At 38.7% G+C, this 13,084-nt stretch overlaps 1 protein-coding gene across 1 annotated transcript in view; it reads right to left on the bottom strand.

The window, feature by feature from the left end:
- Positions 1 to 13,084, bottom strand: part of LOC122041977 (ATP-dependent DNA helicase MER3 homolog) — a 99,287-nt gene that overhangs the window by 85,766 nt on the left and 437 nt on the right. The window contains exons 2-3 of the mRNA XM_042601878.1: positions 12,763 to 12,882; positions 12,149 to 12,329 (exon numbers count right to left, since the gene is read on the bottom strand). Of these exons, the coding sequence (XP_042457812.1) occupies positions 12,149 to 12,329; positions 12,763 to 12,842 (261 nt within the window). The 5' untranslated portion in view covers positions 12,843 to 12,882. The remainder of the gene's footprint in view (positions 1 to 12,148; positions 12,330 to 12,762; positions 12,883 to 13,084) is intronic.

Here is a 13,084-nt window from a genome sequence, read left to right as displayed (position 1 = left end):
CATCTTAGTTTCTACAATATATCAATGTCTTTTGTTTTGTTTTATTATTTTTGAATGATTCTCTTTTATTTCCATGTTGAACAATACCTTACCTGTATATGTTGAAAATTAAGATCACACTTTGTTTGTTTCATGGAAAATTAGGATTATGCTTTGTTTTTTTTTTTTTAGCTTATGTCCAAATAATACAATATCAAAATTGTACTATCAATTTGCCACTGACGCCAACGCTAGTAAAATAATATGATTCTAGTTAATATTGAAACTCAAATTTTGAATTTACTTCCTATTACTATAAACCATTTGATATCTTAAATTTTATAGATATGTAATGTGACAATGTGATGGGCAGGGGAAATTCGGCTTAAAGGTCCGATAAACCTTACTAAAATAAAAGAGGTTTAGGAATCCGGCTTAAGAACGGTCCGATGAACCTTACCAAAACAAAAGAAGTTTGGAAATCCGGCTTAAGAAGGGTCCGATGAACCTTACTGAGACAGAGGGATTTAGGAATATGATTTAAGAAAGATCCGGTGAAGCTTACCAATTTAGTACTAGGGTAAACGTTTGGCCAAACAATCAGAGGTTAAGGTTTAAAGTAAATATGTTTGATGATCTGAATTATTGTAATTTACAAGTCTTACAAATAAAATAAAAGATAATGAAGGTTAAACCGTTAAATATTGAATGTTAATTTATGAAAATTTGGAGGTTCATGAAACTAATATCAGAAGTTATTCTCCATTACTATTTAACATGGTAATTATCAAAATATTTCTCGTGAATATAATAGATGCTAATTATATAAAAGGTTGAACTTGATGTGTCTTTAGACTCATTAGATTTATATGGTGCAAGTAATGAGAAGACGGAAGCACTTGATGGATGAGCGTTCTTGTACCTGGCAGTACACACTCGAGGGCTTCTTTTACGAGTCTCTGTTACTACATGCAGTAGGATGTTGGGTTCTCTAGTCAGAGTCGAGTTATGTGTTGATAGTCCGTTGACTTCTTTTTACCAGTTTCCTTGAAGATTTTATTTACTATTATGAACTTCAAACTCAAGCGGTTTTGGTTTCAAGTTGAACCAGTTCGTAATGCATTATTATTTAGATTAGTTTTCTTTTTTTTGTTTAATCGAGTCTCTTTAATGTTACTACTTCGTGATTCGTAGGATATATATATATATAAAGTTCTAGGATGTTTCATATGTTACTTGTGATGTCACCTTTTTTTTTTTTTTTTGAAGGTACCCTTATTTCTCTCCCACTTCGCTTAAAGGGGGAAAGGATAATGAAGTTTTAAAAAGAGCCCAACATGGCCTTGTTGTGTTACACCACACGGTCATGGTGACAACTATAATGGTTGTGGAATGTCCTCAATGGATGATAAAGATATCCTTCCCGTGCTTAGTATTGATTTGGACAGCACACTTGCATCCATGTATGATCCTATCCAAGTAAGCCCTAAAATTGTTGAAACAAGAGGAATATCGAGTCAAAAATAGGATCATCGTTTATTCAATGAGAAAAACTTGTCAAGCTAATGAAGAAATTGTGAATTCTAGCCACATCCAAGAAGATGATCCAATAGTAGAATCCTATAACGAGTCAGGTACATTTCTCAATCTTGATATACCAATTACATTCATAAAGGGTGTCTGATCCCGTGCCAAATATCACATTTCGAACTTTATCTCCTATTCAAATTTATCTGTTACATTTAGTTCTTTCACTTCAAAATTGTCTACTGAATTGATTCTCAAGTTTGTCATGAATGCACTAATAATTTTTTAGTGGAAGACTATTGTTCTTGAAGAAATACATGCTCCCAAACAAAATAAATTACCATAAGGGAAATGTGTTGTTGATTGCAAATGGGTTTTCACAATTAATTACAAGGTTGATGGTTCAATTGAAAGGCACAAGGCTCATATGGTGGCTAGAGGCTTTACTCAAACCTATGGGACTGATTTCACCGAGACTTTTGCTCTAGTTGCCAAACTCAATACTATCAGAATTACTATATCATTGGCAGGTAATCTAGATTGGCCATTAGATAAAAAGGACAGTCCGGTGCACAAAACTCCCGCCATGCGGGGTCCCGGGGAAGGATCCAGTATACACAACCTTTACCTTGCTTTTTGCAAGAGGTTGTTTTCAGGATTCGAATCTGTGACCTTTTGGTCACAAAACAACAACTTTACCGTTGCTCCAAGGCTCCCCTTCAACTTGATATAAAAAATATCTTTCTCAATGGAGAGCTTGAAGAGGAGGTTTATATGAATCAACCTCCAAGATTTGAAGAAAATTTGGGTGGTAAAACTGTATGCAAGCTCAACAAATCTATCTATGGGTTAAAATAGTCACCTTGTGCTTGGTTCGATCGATTCTCCAAGGTGATCAAGAACTTTCGATATATTCAAGTGCAAGTACATATACACTATTTATGAAACACTCTAATAAAGGGAAGATCACCATTCTTATAGTGTATGTTAATGATATCATCTTCACGGGAAATGACAATAAAGAATTGGAAGGAATCAAGAAAATGATGGCACAAGAATTTGAAGTCAAAGATCTTTGAACACTAAGATATTTTCTAGGAATGGAGATTGCTCGAAATAAAAAGGGTATTTCAGTCTTTCAAAGGAAATACAGTATAGATCTATTGTAGGAAACTGACATTTTGGGATGTAAGCCGAGTAACACGTGTTAGTGCAAGAAGCATCCGACGATCGAATCCAAGTTTTAATAATGGCAAAGGAATCAAAGTTAAGCTTATACGTGATCTAACATGTCTGATGGAGATTGTAAGAAAGTCCTAAGTTTTCTTAGGCAAAAGTCTTAGCTGCGGTTAGGCAAGGTGAAAACCCTAAGGGGTGGTAACCATAGGTGGAGGAAAACCCTAAGGGACGGCAACCTTAAGTCCTAGGGGGTGGTAACCCAGGGGGTGGTAACCTTAGGTGGAGAAAAACCCTAGGGGGCGGTAACCCTAGGTCCTAGGGGGTGGTAACCGGCAGAAAGTCCAGTCGGTCTGAAGAACTGAACTGGCATCAGGTAATCTCTCCTGAGGGGAGTAGGTGAGGACGCGTTCCCCGCAGAGGGAACATTAGGTGTCGAGTCGACCTAGGGTTTCCGGTCGGAAATCCGAAGTCAGACCCGGACAGTCTGATGACTGTCGATCACTTTATTTATCATGTTCATGTATGTTCTAACTTTGTCTTGTAGGGTATGTTGTTATTTAGGAACTAACATATCTTGCAGGTACAAAAGGAACGAGCTAAGCCTCGGATGAACAGTGTCCGAGGCGCCTCCATGGAGCTTGGAGGCGCCTCGGGTACAAAATAGAAGTTGGCTGCGAAGAGGAGCTGGAGGCACCTCGGATGAAGCTGGAGGCGCCTTGGAGCAGGGCTTGGAGGCACCTTGGACTGGCTATGGAGGCGCCTCAAGCAGGATAAGCAAAGAAGGTTTCTGCGTTGATCCACGCGGCTGACTCGGTAGGCTTTGAGGCGCCTTGGATGAGGCTTGAGGCACCTCCAGCAGTGCATAAAAGGGGGTGTTTGAGCAGAAGTGTACATCATCAATCCAAAAGCTTTCTTTCGACTGTTGGTTGCTCAAGAGACGGCCCTGAAGTGCTGTAGCTACGCCCCGATAACCAGAAGCTGCGATTCTACTATTCTTTTGTTGTCGGTATAAGATTGTTATTGTTTTACTTGTATTGCATTTATGTAAAACTTTTTACGATTATAGTTGTTGCCCAAAGGAAACGCTCAACGAGCGTGGGCCTTGGAGTAGGAGTCGCCCTAGGCTCCGAACCAAGTAAATTCTTGGGTCGAGTGTTTGTGATTGTTTTCCTTTTTATTATTTCCGTTGCTTAAACTCTTGAACGATTTCCGAATCCGAAACAAATGAAAGCCACGAGCGCTATTCACCCCCCCCCCTCTAGCGCTTCTCGATCCAACAATTGGTATCAGAGCAGGGTAGTTTTGATTTGGTACAACCACCAATCAAGCATTCTTTTCGTGGTGTTTTTCAATTTTTGGAGTCGATTGGAATTAACATAATTGCTATATTCTGATCTAGTTCTTCTCGTAATCATATTCTTTTCTCGAAGTTGGTGCAACACCACTCGAGAACGCAATTTATTCTTATTTTCATACTGCACTACTAATCCAGGATCAAGTCCTAGAACATCTCTGTCTCTTTTTATTGTGCATATCCTCTAAATGGCCCAACAAGATGGCTACAGCACTTTCCGTCCCCCGCTCTTCACCGGAGAATACTTCAGTTACTGGAAGGGCAGAATGGAAATTTTTCTGAAGAACCAGTTCGAGATGTGGATGATCGTCAAGGCTGGGTTCGAACTACCGACTGACGGAGATGGCAAACCAATACCCTGCGAAGACTGGGATCCAGCATTAATCAAGAAGGTGGAAGCAAATGCCAGAGCAACTTGCACCCTCCAGTGTGGACTAACAAAAGAGGAGCTCAACCGCGTCGGCCCTTTTTCCAACGCCAAGGAGCTATGGGAGAAGCTGATCGAGCTTCACGAAGGGATCTCCGATACCAAAGTAAGTAAACGCGATTTGTTATTCAATAAATTGTATAACTTAAAAATGCAGGAAGGTGAGACGTCTAGCCAGCTCCACGCCCGAATACAAGACTTACTCAACGGACTTCATGCGATCGGACAGAAGGTAGATAACCGAGACATCATCAGGTATTCCTTAAACGCTTTTTCGAGGAACACCTTGTGGGCATCCATGGTAGATGCTTACAAGGTTTCTAAGGACCTTTCCTGTATTAAATTAGATGAGCTATTCTCCGAATTTGAGTTGTATGAGCAGGTTAATGCACGTCCGGCCGAGAAAGAATTGGCTTTGGTTGCAGATACAGGAAGAGCGCGCGAATCGAAAATAAAATGCAGAGTCAGAAGAAGAACCAGATTCGGACAATGATGACGACGAGATCACAACCAAAATAGTCAACCTGGTGAAGAAACTCTACAAAAAGAAGGGCTTCAACAAAAAGGATGTCAGAAAGGTCATCCAGTCCAAAGAAGCCCAACCAAGCTCAAAAGTGAAATTCGAGGTGACGTGTTACGGGTGCAATCAGAAGGGGCACATCAAGGCTAACTGCCCGAACCAGAAGGATCCGAAAAAGCCAAGAAGGAAGAAGGCCTTGAAGGCGACTTGGGACGAGTCTTCTTTCGAGGAGTTTGACGACGAAGAACTCGAGCAGATAAGCTTCCTCGCGTTGACGGCCCGGGACTACACCAACGAATCCGGAAGCGAGAACGAATCGGAAGCCGAGTCCGAGAGAAGCCACGGATCCGTATCCGTTTCCGAAGGGTCAAACCCCTCTATAAGTACGAATCGTCTTTACAGTTTAATTAATTATTTAATGCGTAAATTAGCTAAGTCTAATGTTCGGATCAAGTCGCTTCTAAAAGAGGTAGCATCTCTTAAAAAAGCGACTAATACCGAATCTTTGACTGAATCTGTTCAGACTGGAATCTCAACTCAAGTCCAAAAGCTTGAGGAAGATAATTCCAGCCTGAAAACTCAAGTCAAAGATTTGAAGACCGCATTAGAACGATTTACACTGGGTTCCAAGAATCTTGACTTGATAGTACGTTAGGAAAGTTTAGTCTATGCATGTCTAGGAAGATATGGTATCGACCTGGTGCATTTGGCTAAGTGGAACTAACCGAAGCTACCCTTTATGGATCCTAACTAGTTAGACCAAGGTTTTGTATTAAGTTCAGTGGATAGGACTATTTGGAAAATCTCGAATGCATGGTTACTCTAATGATGTCCAAGTGACTCACCATACCCAGAAGTTTATCCAAAGAATGCTTATTTGTTGAGCCCAAAGCTAAACCTGAATCTAACACAAAGTTAAACCAAACCCTATAATTGAACCTAATTCATCTCACAAAATTATAAGATTCCCTGATTTAAAATTTAGATCGGGTGAGATGACTAAGAATTTAAAAAAATAATAAATTAAATTAAATTAATAATTAAAAATCAAATCAAATTAATAATTTAAAATTAAATTAAATTAATAATTAAAAATTAAATTAAAAATTAAATTAAATTAATAATTAAATCAAATTAATTAAATCAAATTAATAATTAAAAATTAAATTAAATTTAAAGTTAAATCAAATTAATAATTAAAAACTAAATCAAATTAATAATTAAATTAAATCTAATTAATAATTAAATTAACTTAAATTAATAATTAAACTAAAGTAATTAATTAACGTTAAGGCAAAATAGCACAGGGCGCCTCTCGAAGGTGCCTCAAATCACTTGGAGGCGCCCTCACATGCGGCGGGAAAAATTCCCACCGAAAACCTCTGAGGCGCCTCCGACCGAGTCAGAGGCGCCTTCAACATGTCGTCTAGGGCGCCTTAAAAGGGCTTGAAGGCGCCCTCAATACCGAAATAAGCAGTGAACAGAAAGTCGGCTGCAACTCGTGTTCATGGCGATTTCTCAACGATCCAAGGCGCTTTAAACTCGGATTTCCACCCTTCAACTCCTCCAACTCCCTACAATGCCTCCTAGGTATACCTTAAAACCATCCTAATACTCTTACATGTTATTTTTATGCATTTTCTTAATATATATATGTTGATTGAATCAAAAATAGGAAGCACCGAATTATTGATCTTGCTCCCATTAACATACCTTCCACTGATCCTAGATTCCCCTCGGAGCGGCATAGGGTTGAATTCACTAGACATAAGTTTACCACTATTAAACCTAGGTACTTGAATAGGGCATTTTTTGCTCAGTTTTGTCAGCCCACGGTCCAGATGATAGAGCACTATCAACTTAGTAAACTGGTTTATTGCAGTCATGCAGTAAATCAGGACCTATGTGCTCAGTTCTTTAACAACCTCGAGAAGGTTGACAATCTGACCTACTCCACCAGAGTTGGTGGACAGGATATCCAGTTTACCCCAGCTTTGCTTCGCACTAGTCTAGAGCTTAGATCATCTGCATGTTCCTTTTTGTGTTACCCGGCTAGGGATTTGCCATTTGGTGATCCCTATTCCCACATCACATTAGACACCATCTACATGTATTTCTTTGGAGAGGAGAGACCAGAGATCCTGACTGAGTTCAAGTCACTCTCCCTTAGGATTCAGGACTATGTTATGTACAGAGCTCTGACAGCATGTATTTTACCGATCATATCCCGGGATGTCCCGAAGATGCGACCTTCACATTCTTTTTTCCTGTATGCATTATGTCATCGCTTAGACATCGATATAGCATTACATATGTTCCATAACATTGTTCATGCATCCAGTCTAGTCACGTCTCTTGAGATCCACATGCCCTACTGTCATATTTTGACATCTATTTTCTCGACCCTTGGGATTGATACCACTCAGGGGACAGTTGTCCCTCTAGGACATTATGATGAGTTCGGGCAGCGTAATCTCAAGTTAGCCCACATAGACATCACCGCTGAGGGGATCCTAGCTTGGAAGGGTAGACCACAGCCAATCGTTGCTCCGAGAGGGCCCAAGGCAGACGACGAGTTTTTTTGCCTTCTTTGCTCCAGCCGAGGGAGAGGACTGGTTAGAGTTCACAGCCGAGGATTTTCATGGACAGTCATCCAGTTCGGCAGGGCCCTCGACCTCGACACGGCCTTCCACCTCCTTATCAGTCGAGGGCCGACTTACACGTCTCAAGATTCACTCCGCACAGACACGACAGCATATCTGGGACGAATTTCGCTTACTTCGCGCAGAGATAGCCTCGGCTTTTCCTCTCTTCGTCAGGGACAGCCTGCACCCGAGGAGCCCCCACCACCAGCTGACGATCCTTCTGCCTGACCCTATCCTTCTATGTATTGTATTTGATCCTAGACACCCATGCATTGTATATTGGATCCGGACATCTCCTTAGTACTTTGGTTGCTTAGATGTTTGATTAGTTGTACTTTCGTCTATGTTAGCACTTATTTGATTTTCTTTACTCTCAAATTGGTTTTCAAAATTTTAAGAAAAATAATGTCTTCAAAATCCCAATTTTATTAGACTTTCAAAATTTGGACTTAGCCTAGGCACTAACCCTAGAAATCATGTTCCTCTAGTTGCAGCCAGAGCATCTCACAAACACCCTAGGCTTAACTTGCTTGTGTTTGACAAAACTTAGAACGGTGTGAGATGGATAGGGTACAGCCTAGACTTCAGAATATTTATTTCTGTGCATCGCAGTAAGTCTGGGCGTTAAAAACCAACATTACATTAATCAAGTTAAGTTATCCAGACCTAGTCAAATCTAACTGGATCACTTGATTTAACTTGACTAACAAAGTGAAAGCTGTTGCCTTCTAGGTAATCAGCTAGTAGCTAACTGGTTAGACATGTGGCCACGAAAATTAAGTATTTAAGTTACTCATGCTTGGACTTTAGGACTTAAGAAATTTTTCTAAAAGTGCAAATGGCCTTAGTTGCAACTTACAAGCTTATTTTTTCAAATTACTTTACCAAATATTTTTTCAAATTAACCTAAATCTTAAAAGGCTTGTTCAATTTAGCTAAGTATCTTTTTTAGCTCTTTTAAAAATTGATTACAAGGTTTCCAAATTTAACCAAATGTTTTAAAGTGTTTTCCTTGCTAAGTATTCTTAAACCTCAATTCTTTTTACAAAAAGCCTTCTACACTAAGTAATCTTTTAACCTCTTTCAAAATTTAGCTAAATATTCTAGATTCTTTCAAACTTAAGCTAAGTATTTTTCAAAAAGTTTTTTAACTTATGATTGCTCAAAAAGCTTTTCGAAATAAAGACAATGTCTTTTAAGGCTTTAAGAATTTAAGGAAATATGTTTTAACAAAGCCTTTCAAATTAAGCATTTTACAAACTAGCCTTTTAAGCCTTTTCAATATTTCTTCGAATTTGCTGAGTTACTCTTGGCTAAAGTCATTTTCCAAACTTAATCAAGACTATTAATTTAAAAGTTTCACTTAGCTAAAAGTTTTACAATAATATTAACTCCCAGAAGCTAAGTGTTAAAGCCTTTATACTTTCTAAACATTTTTGAAAAGTTAAAAACAAGCTAAGGTCATTTGATCACTGTTCATTGTAACTCCCTTGTTTATTTTAATATATGGCAAAGGGGGAGAGTAGGGAAAATTTCAAAAATTAGTAAGGAAAATAATTCACAATTTTCAATTCTCTCTTATTAAGGGGGAGCCTTACATCGTTAAAAGTTTAAGTATGTTTTAGCTTAAGTTATGCTTATTTACTTAAGCTTGTTTATGTTTCTTACTTAAACTTTGAAGATCGTTTATGCATCTATTTTACTTAACTTTGAATTTCAAATGTCATAATCAAAAAGGAGGAGATTGTTGGTGCAGGAAGCATCCGACGATCGAACCCAAGTTTTAATAATGGCAAAGGAATCAAAGTTAAGCTTATACGTGATCTAACATGTCTGATGGAGATTGCAGGAAAATCCTAAGTGTTCTTAGGCAAAAGTCCTAGCTGCGGTTAGGCAAGGTGAAAACCCTAAGGGGTGGTAACCTTAGGTCTTAGGGGGTGGTAACCTTAGGTCTTAGGGGGTGGTAACCATAGGTAGAGAAAAATCCTAAGGGGCGGCAACCTTAGATCCTAGGGGGTGGTAACCCTAGGTGGAGGAAAACCCTAAGGGGCGGCAATCTTAGGTCCTAGAGGGTGGTAACCCTAGGTGAAGGAAAATCCTAAGGGGGGTAACCTTAGGTCCTAAGGGTGGTAACACTAGGTGGAGAAAAACCCTAGGAGGTGGTAACCCTAGGCAGAAAGTCCAGTCGGTCTGGAGGACCGGACTGCCATTAGATAATCTCTCCTGAGGGGAGTAGGTGAGGGCGCGTTCCTCGCAGAGGGAACAGTAGGCGTCAGGTCGACTTAGGGTTTCCGGTCGGAAATCCGAAGTAAGGCCTGGACAGTCTGATGACTGTCGATCACTTTATTTATCATGTTTATGTCTGTTCTAATTTTGTTTTGCAGGGTATGTTGTTGTTTAGAGACTAACATGTCTTGCAAGTACAAAAGGAACAAGCTAAGCCTCGGATGAACAGTGTCCGAGGCGCCTCCATGGAGCTTGGAGGCGCCTCGAGTGCAAAATAGAAGTTGGCTGCGAAGAGGAGCTGGAGGCGCCTCGGATGAAGCTGGAGGCGCCTTAGAGCAGGGCTTGGAGGCACCTTAGACTGGCCATAGAGGCGCCTCAAGCAGGATAAGCAAAGAAGGTTTCTGCGCTGATCCACGCGGCTGACTCGGTAAGCTTTGAGGCGCCTTGGATGAGGCTTGAGATGCCTCCAACAGTGCATAAAAGGGGTGTTCGAGCAGCAATGTGCATCATCAATCCAAAAGCTTTCTTTCGACTGTTGGTTGCTCAAGAGACGACCCTGAAGTGCTGTAGCTACGCCCCGACAACCAGAAGCTGCGATTCTACTATTCTTTTGTTGTCGGTATAAGATTGTTATTGTTTTACTTGTATTGCATTTATGTAAAACTTTTCACGATTATAGTTGTTGCCCAAAGTAAACGCTCAACGAGCGTGGGCCTTAGAGTAGGAGACGCCCTAGGCTCCGAACCAAGTAAATTCTTGGGTCGTGTGCTTGTGATTGTTTTCCTTTTTATTATTTCCGCTGCTTAAACTCTCGAACGATTTCCGAATCCGAAACAAGTGAAAGCCACGAGCGTTATTCATACTCCCCCTCTAGCGCTTCTCGATCCAACAACACGCCAATTAAACTGGGAATAAAAGAAAAATGTGTAAAGGAAACTCGATTGACAAAGACAGTAATCGGTGTCTTGTTGGAAAACTCATCCATCTCTCACATACATGCCCAGATATTATCTTTATAGTTAGCCTAGTAAGTCAATATATGCACTCACCATGTCAACATCATCTGAATGTTGTATACAAAATCTTGGGATACCTAAAACAAACTTCTAGGAACGGCTCGTTCTTTGCAAAAACTAAGGATAGAAGAGTGTATGCATACACTGATGTGGATTGGGTAGGATCAATTGATGATAGAAAATAAACTTAGGTGTTGCACGATAGTATGGGGAAATTTAGTGACGTGACGTAGCAAAAAACAATATGTGGTCGCAAGTAGTGCTGAAGCGGAATACAGAGCTATGCTCATGAAATTTGTGAACTCATCTGGATCAAAAGAGTGATGGAAGACCTGAAAATTCAGTTTGAAGATACTATGCTACTCCATTGTGATAAGTCATCTATCAATATATCTCACAACCCGGTTCAGCACAACCGGATGAAACATGTAGAGGTTGATCGTCATTTCATTAGAGAAAAGGTGGATTAAGGCATTATAAATATTGAGTATATTCCAGCATCTCACTAACTAGTTGATCTTCTTACAAAAGGATTATCTAAACAAGCTCATAAGTTTCTTAAAGGCAAGCTTGGTCTCATCAATATTTATAGCCAAGCTTGAGGGGGATGGTAGGAAATAATCAGATATTTTATCTTTCCTTGTGAAGAGCAAATCAAATCATGGGTGAAAATAGGATATAATCAATTGGATTGATTTGATTGAGAATAATTTATTTTTTGGTAGAATAGTTTTCTTTTTTTAATTATTTATTCTTTCCTTATTTATTAATCTCCATTGTAATTATAAAAGGGTGTATAAGTTCATGAAAAAAGTTGTGAGAATTTTTTACATTAGTGATTCTCACCATTTAAAATTCTTCCTGTATGGCTGGATCAGCCTACCTATAACCTCTAATGAGTTATTGATCATCATATCCAACTCTATATGGCTCTGCACTAGGCAGCCTAAGCAAAAAATATCTAGTGACTATGCATGTAACAATGTTGCATATTGTTGGAACATTACATCTTCACATTCTCCCCAGAATCACTTGATAAATCAGTAAGTTTTAAGTAAATCTCTCCAAATCTATGAAGCACTTGTAACTGCAAATCTAATATTAATTAAAAGAAAAAACAAATCTTAATTAGTTCATGAGTAACAACAATGTTAAGAGGTTAGGCAAACACTAACAACCCGAGTTGGCAGTATTGAAGTTTAGATTAACAAACATTCATCCATCTTTTGTAGGATAATGCATAAGAATATTAGACAAAAATTAACAGAAACTTACTGTCTTAAGTGTTCCTTTTATAGGAGAAAATCTTCCTTCTGAAAGAAATTTTGACATAAGTCGGAGAATACAGAGCTGGAACAGCACTGTTTTTCCACTTCCAGTTGGTGCTGAGATTACCATGTTCATATCCGAAAAGAAGCAGCCAAAAAAGCATTCACTTTGTAAAGAATTGAAGTACCTGTACTTTACAAACATATTAGATCTAATAAAAAAAGCAAACAAAGAAAGAAGTATGAACTTGTTATCCTGCTTCACTGTATGAGTAGTTTCTTCGGATATTATTCATGTAGCATCCACAAGTAAGTCCATGACAATAATTCAATTGTATGTGACTTTGATGACTGACACTAATAACAACATTTATTTTAAAATCAGCAGATAAATAATGAAGTGATTTGCATGACCATAAAAAAATGAACTTATTGTCAAGAAAAAGAAAAGATATATACCATGCTAGGAGTGAAAAAAAATTCAAAAGAAATTAAAAAAAAAATACAACAGGAGAGATAATGATAAAGGCTTGTGCTGTCTTAGAGTCTAAAATTTAATCCCATTTCATAGTTTACAAAAGAAATCAAGAATTGTTCGAAACTAATACTTTTAGAATTAACCTGAAACTAAATATGGCTCGGAAGGGGGCTGGCAATTCTGAAACAGGAACCAATGAGTAAGAGTCTCTGAACGACCCCATGTTATATTTATTGCTGAAACTTGTGAGAATTCCACGGAGTCTGACATCATACAAGAATTATTATCCAATACTTTTTAAAAAAAAAAAAAAAAGTACATAGATACATGTAACTCAGAATATACAAGTTATCTATCGCCCATTATCGGTTACCCTACGTCAGAATCAGAATGATTCAACGAAGAAAAAACAACGGGAAGAATTTTAAAAATCACTTCGTGAATTACCTGAAACAACCCAATATC

This window comes from Zingiber officinale, chromosome 2A (assembly GCF_018446385.1).
Source record: "Zingiber officinale cultivar Zhangliang chromosome 2A, Zo_v1.1, whole genome shotgun sequence".
Classification (NCBI taxonomy): Eukaryota; Viridiplantae; Streptophyta; class Magnoliopsida; order Zingiberales; family Zingiberaceae; genus Zingiber; species Zingiber officinale.
The sequence above is the reverse complement of the archived record's forward strand: the minus strand, read 5'-3'. Positions and strand labels throughout refer to the sequence as shown.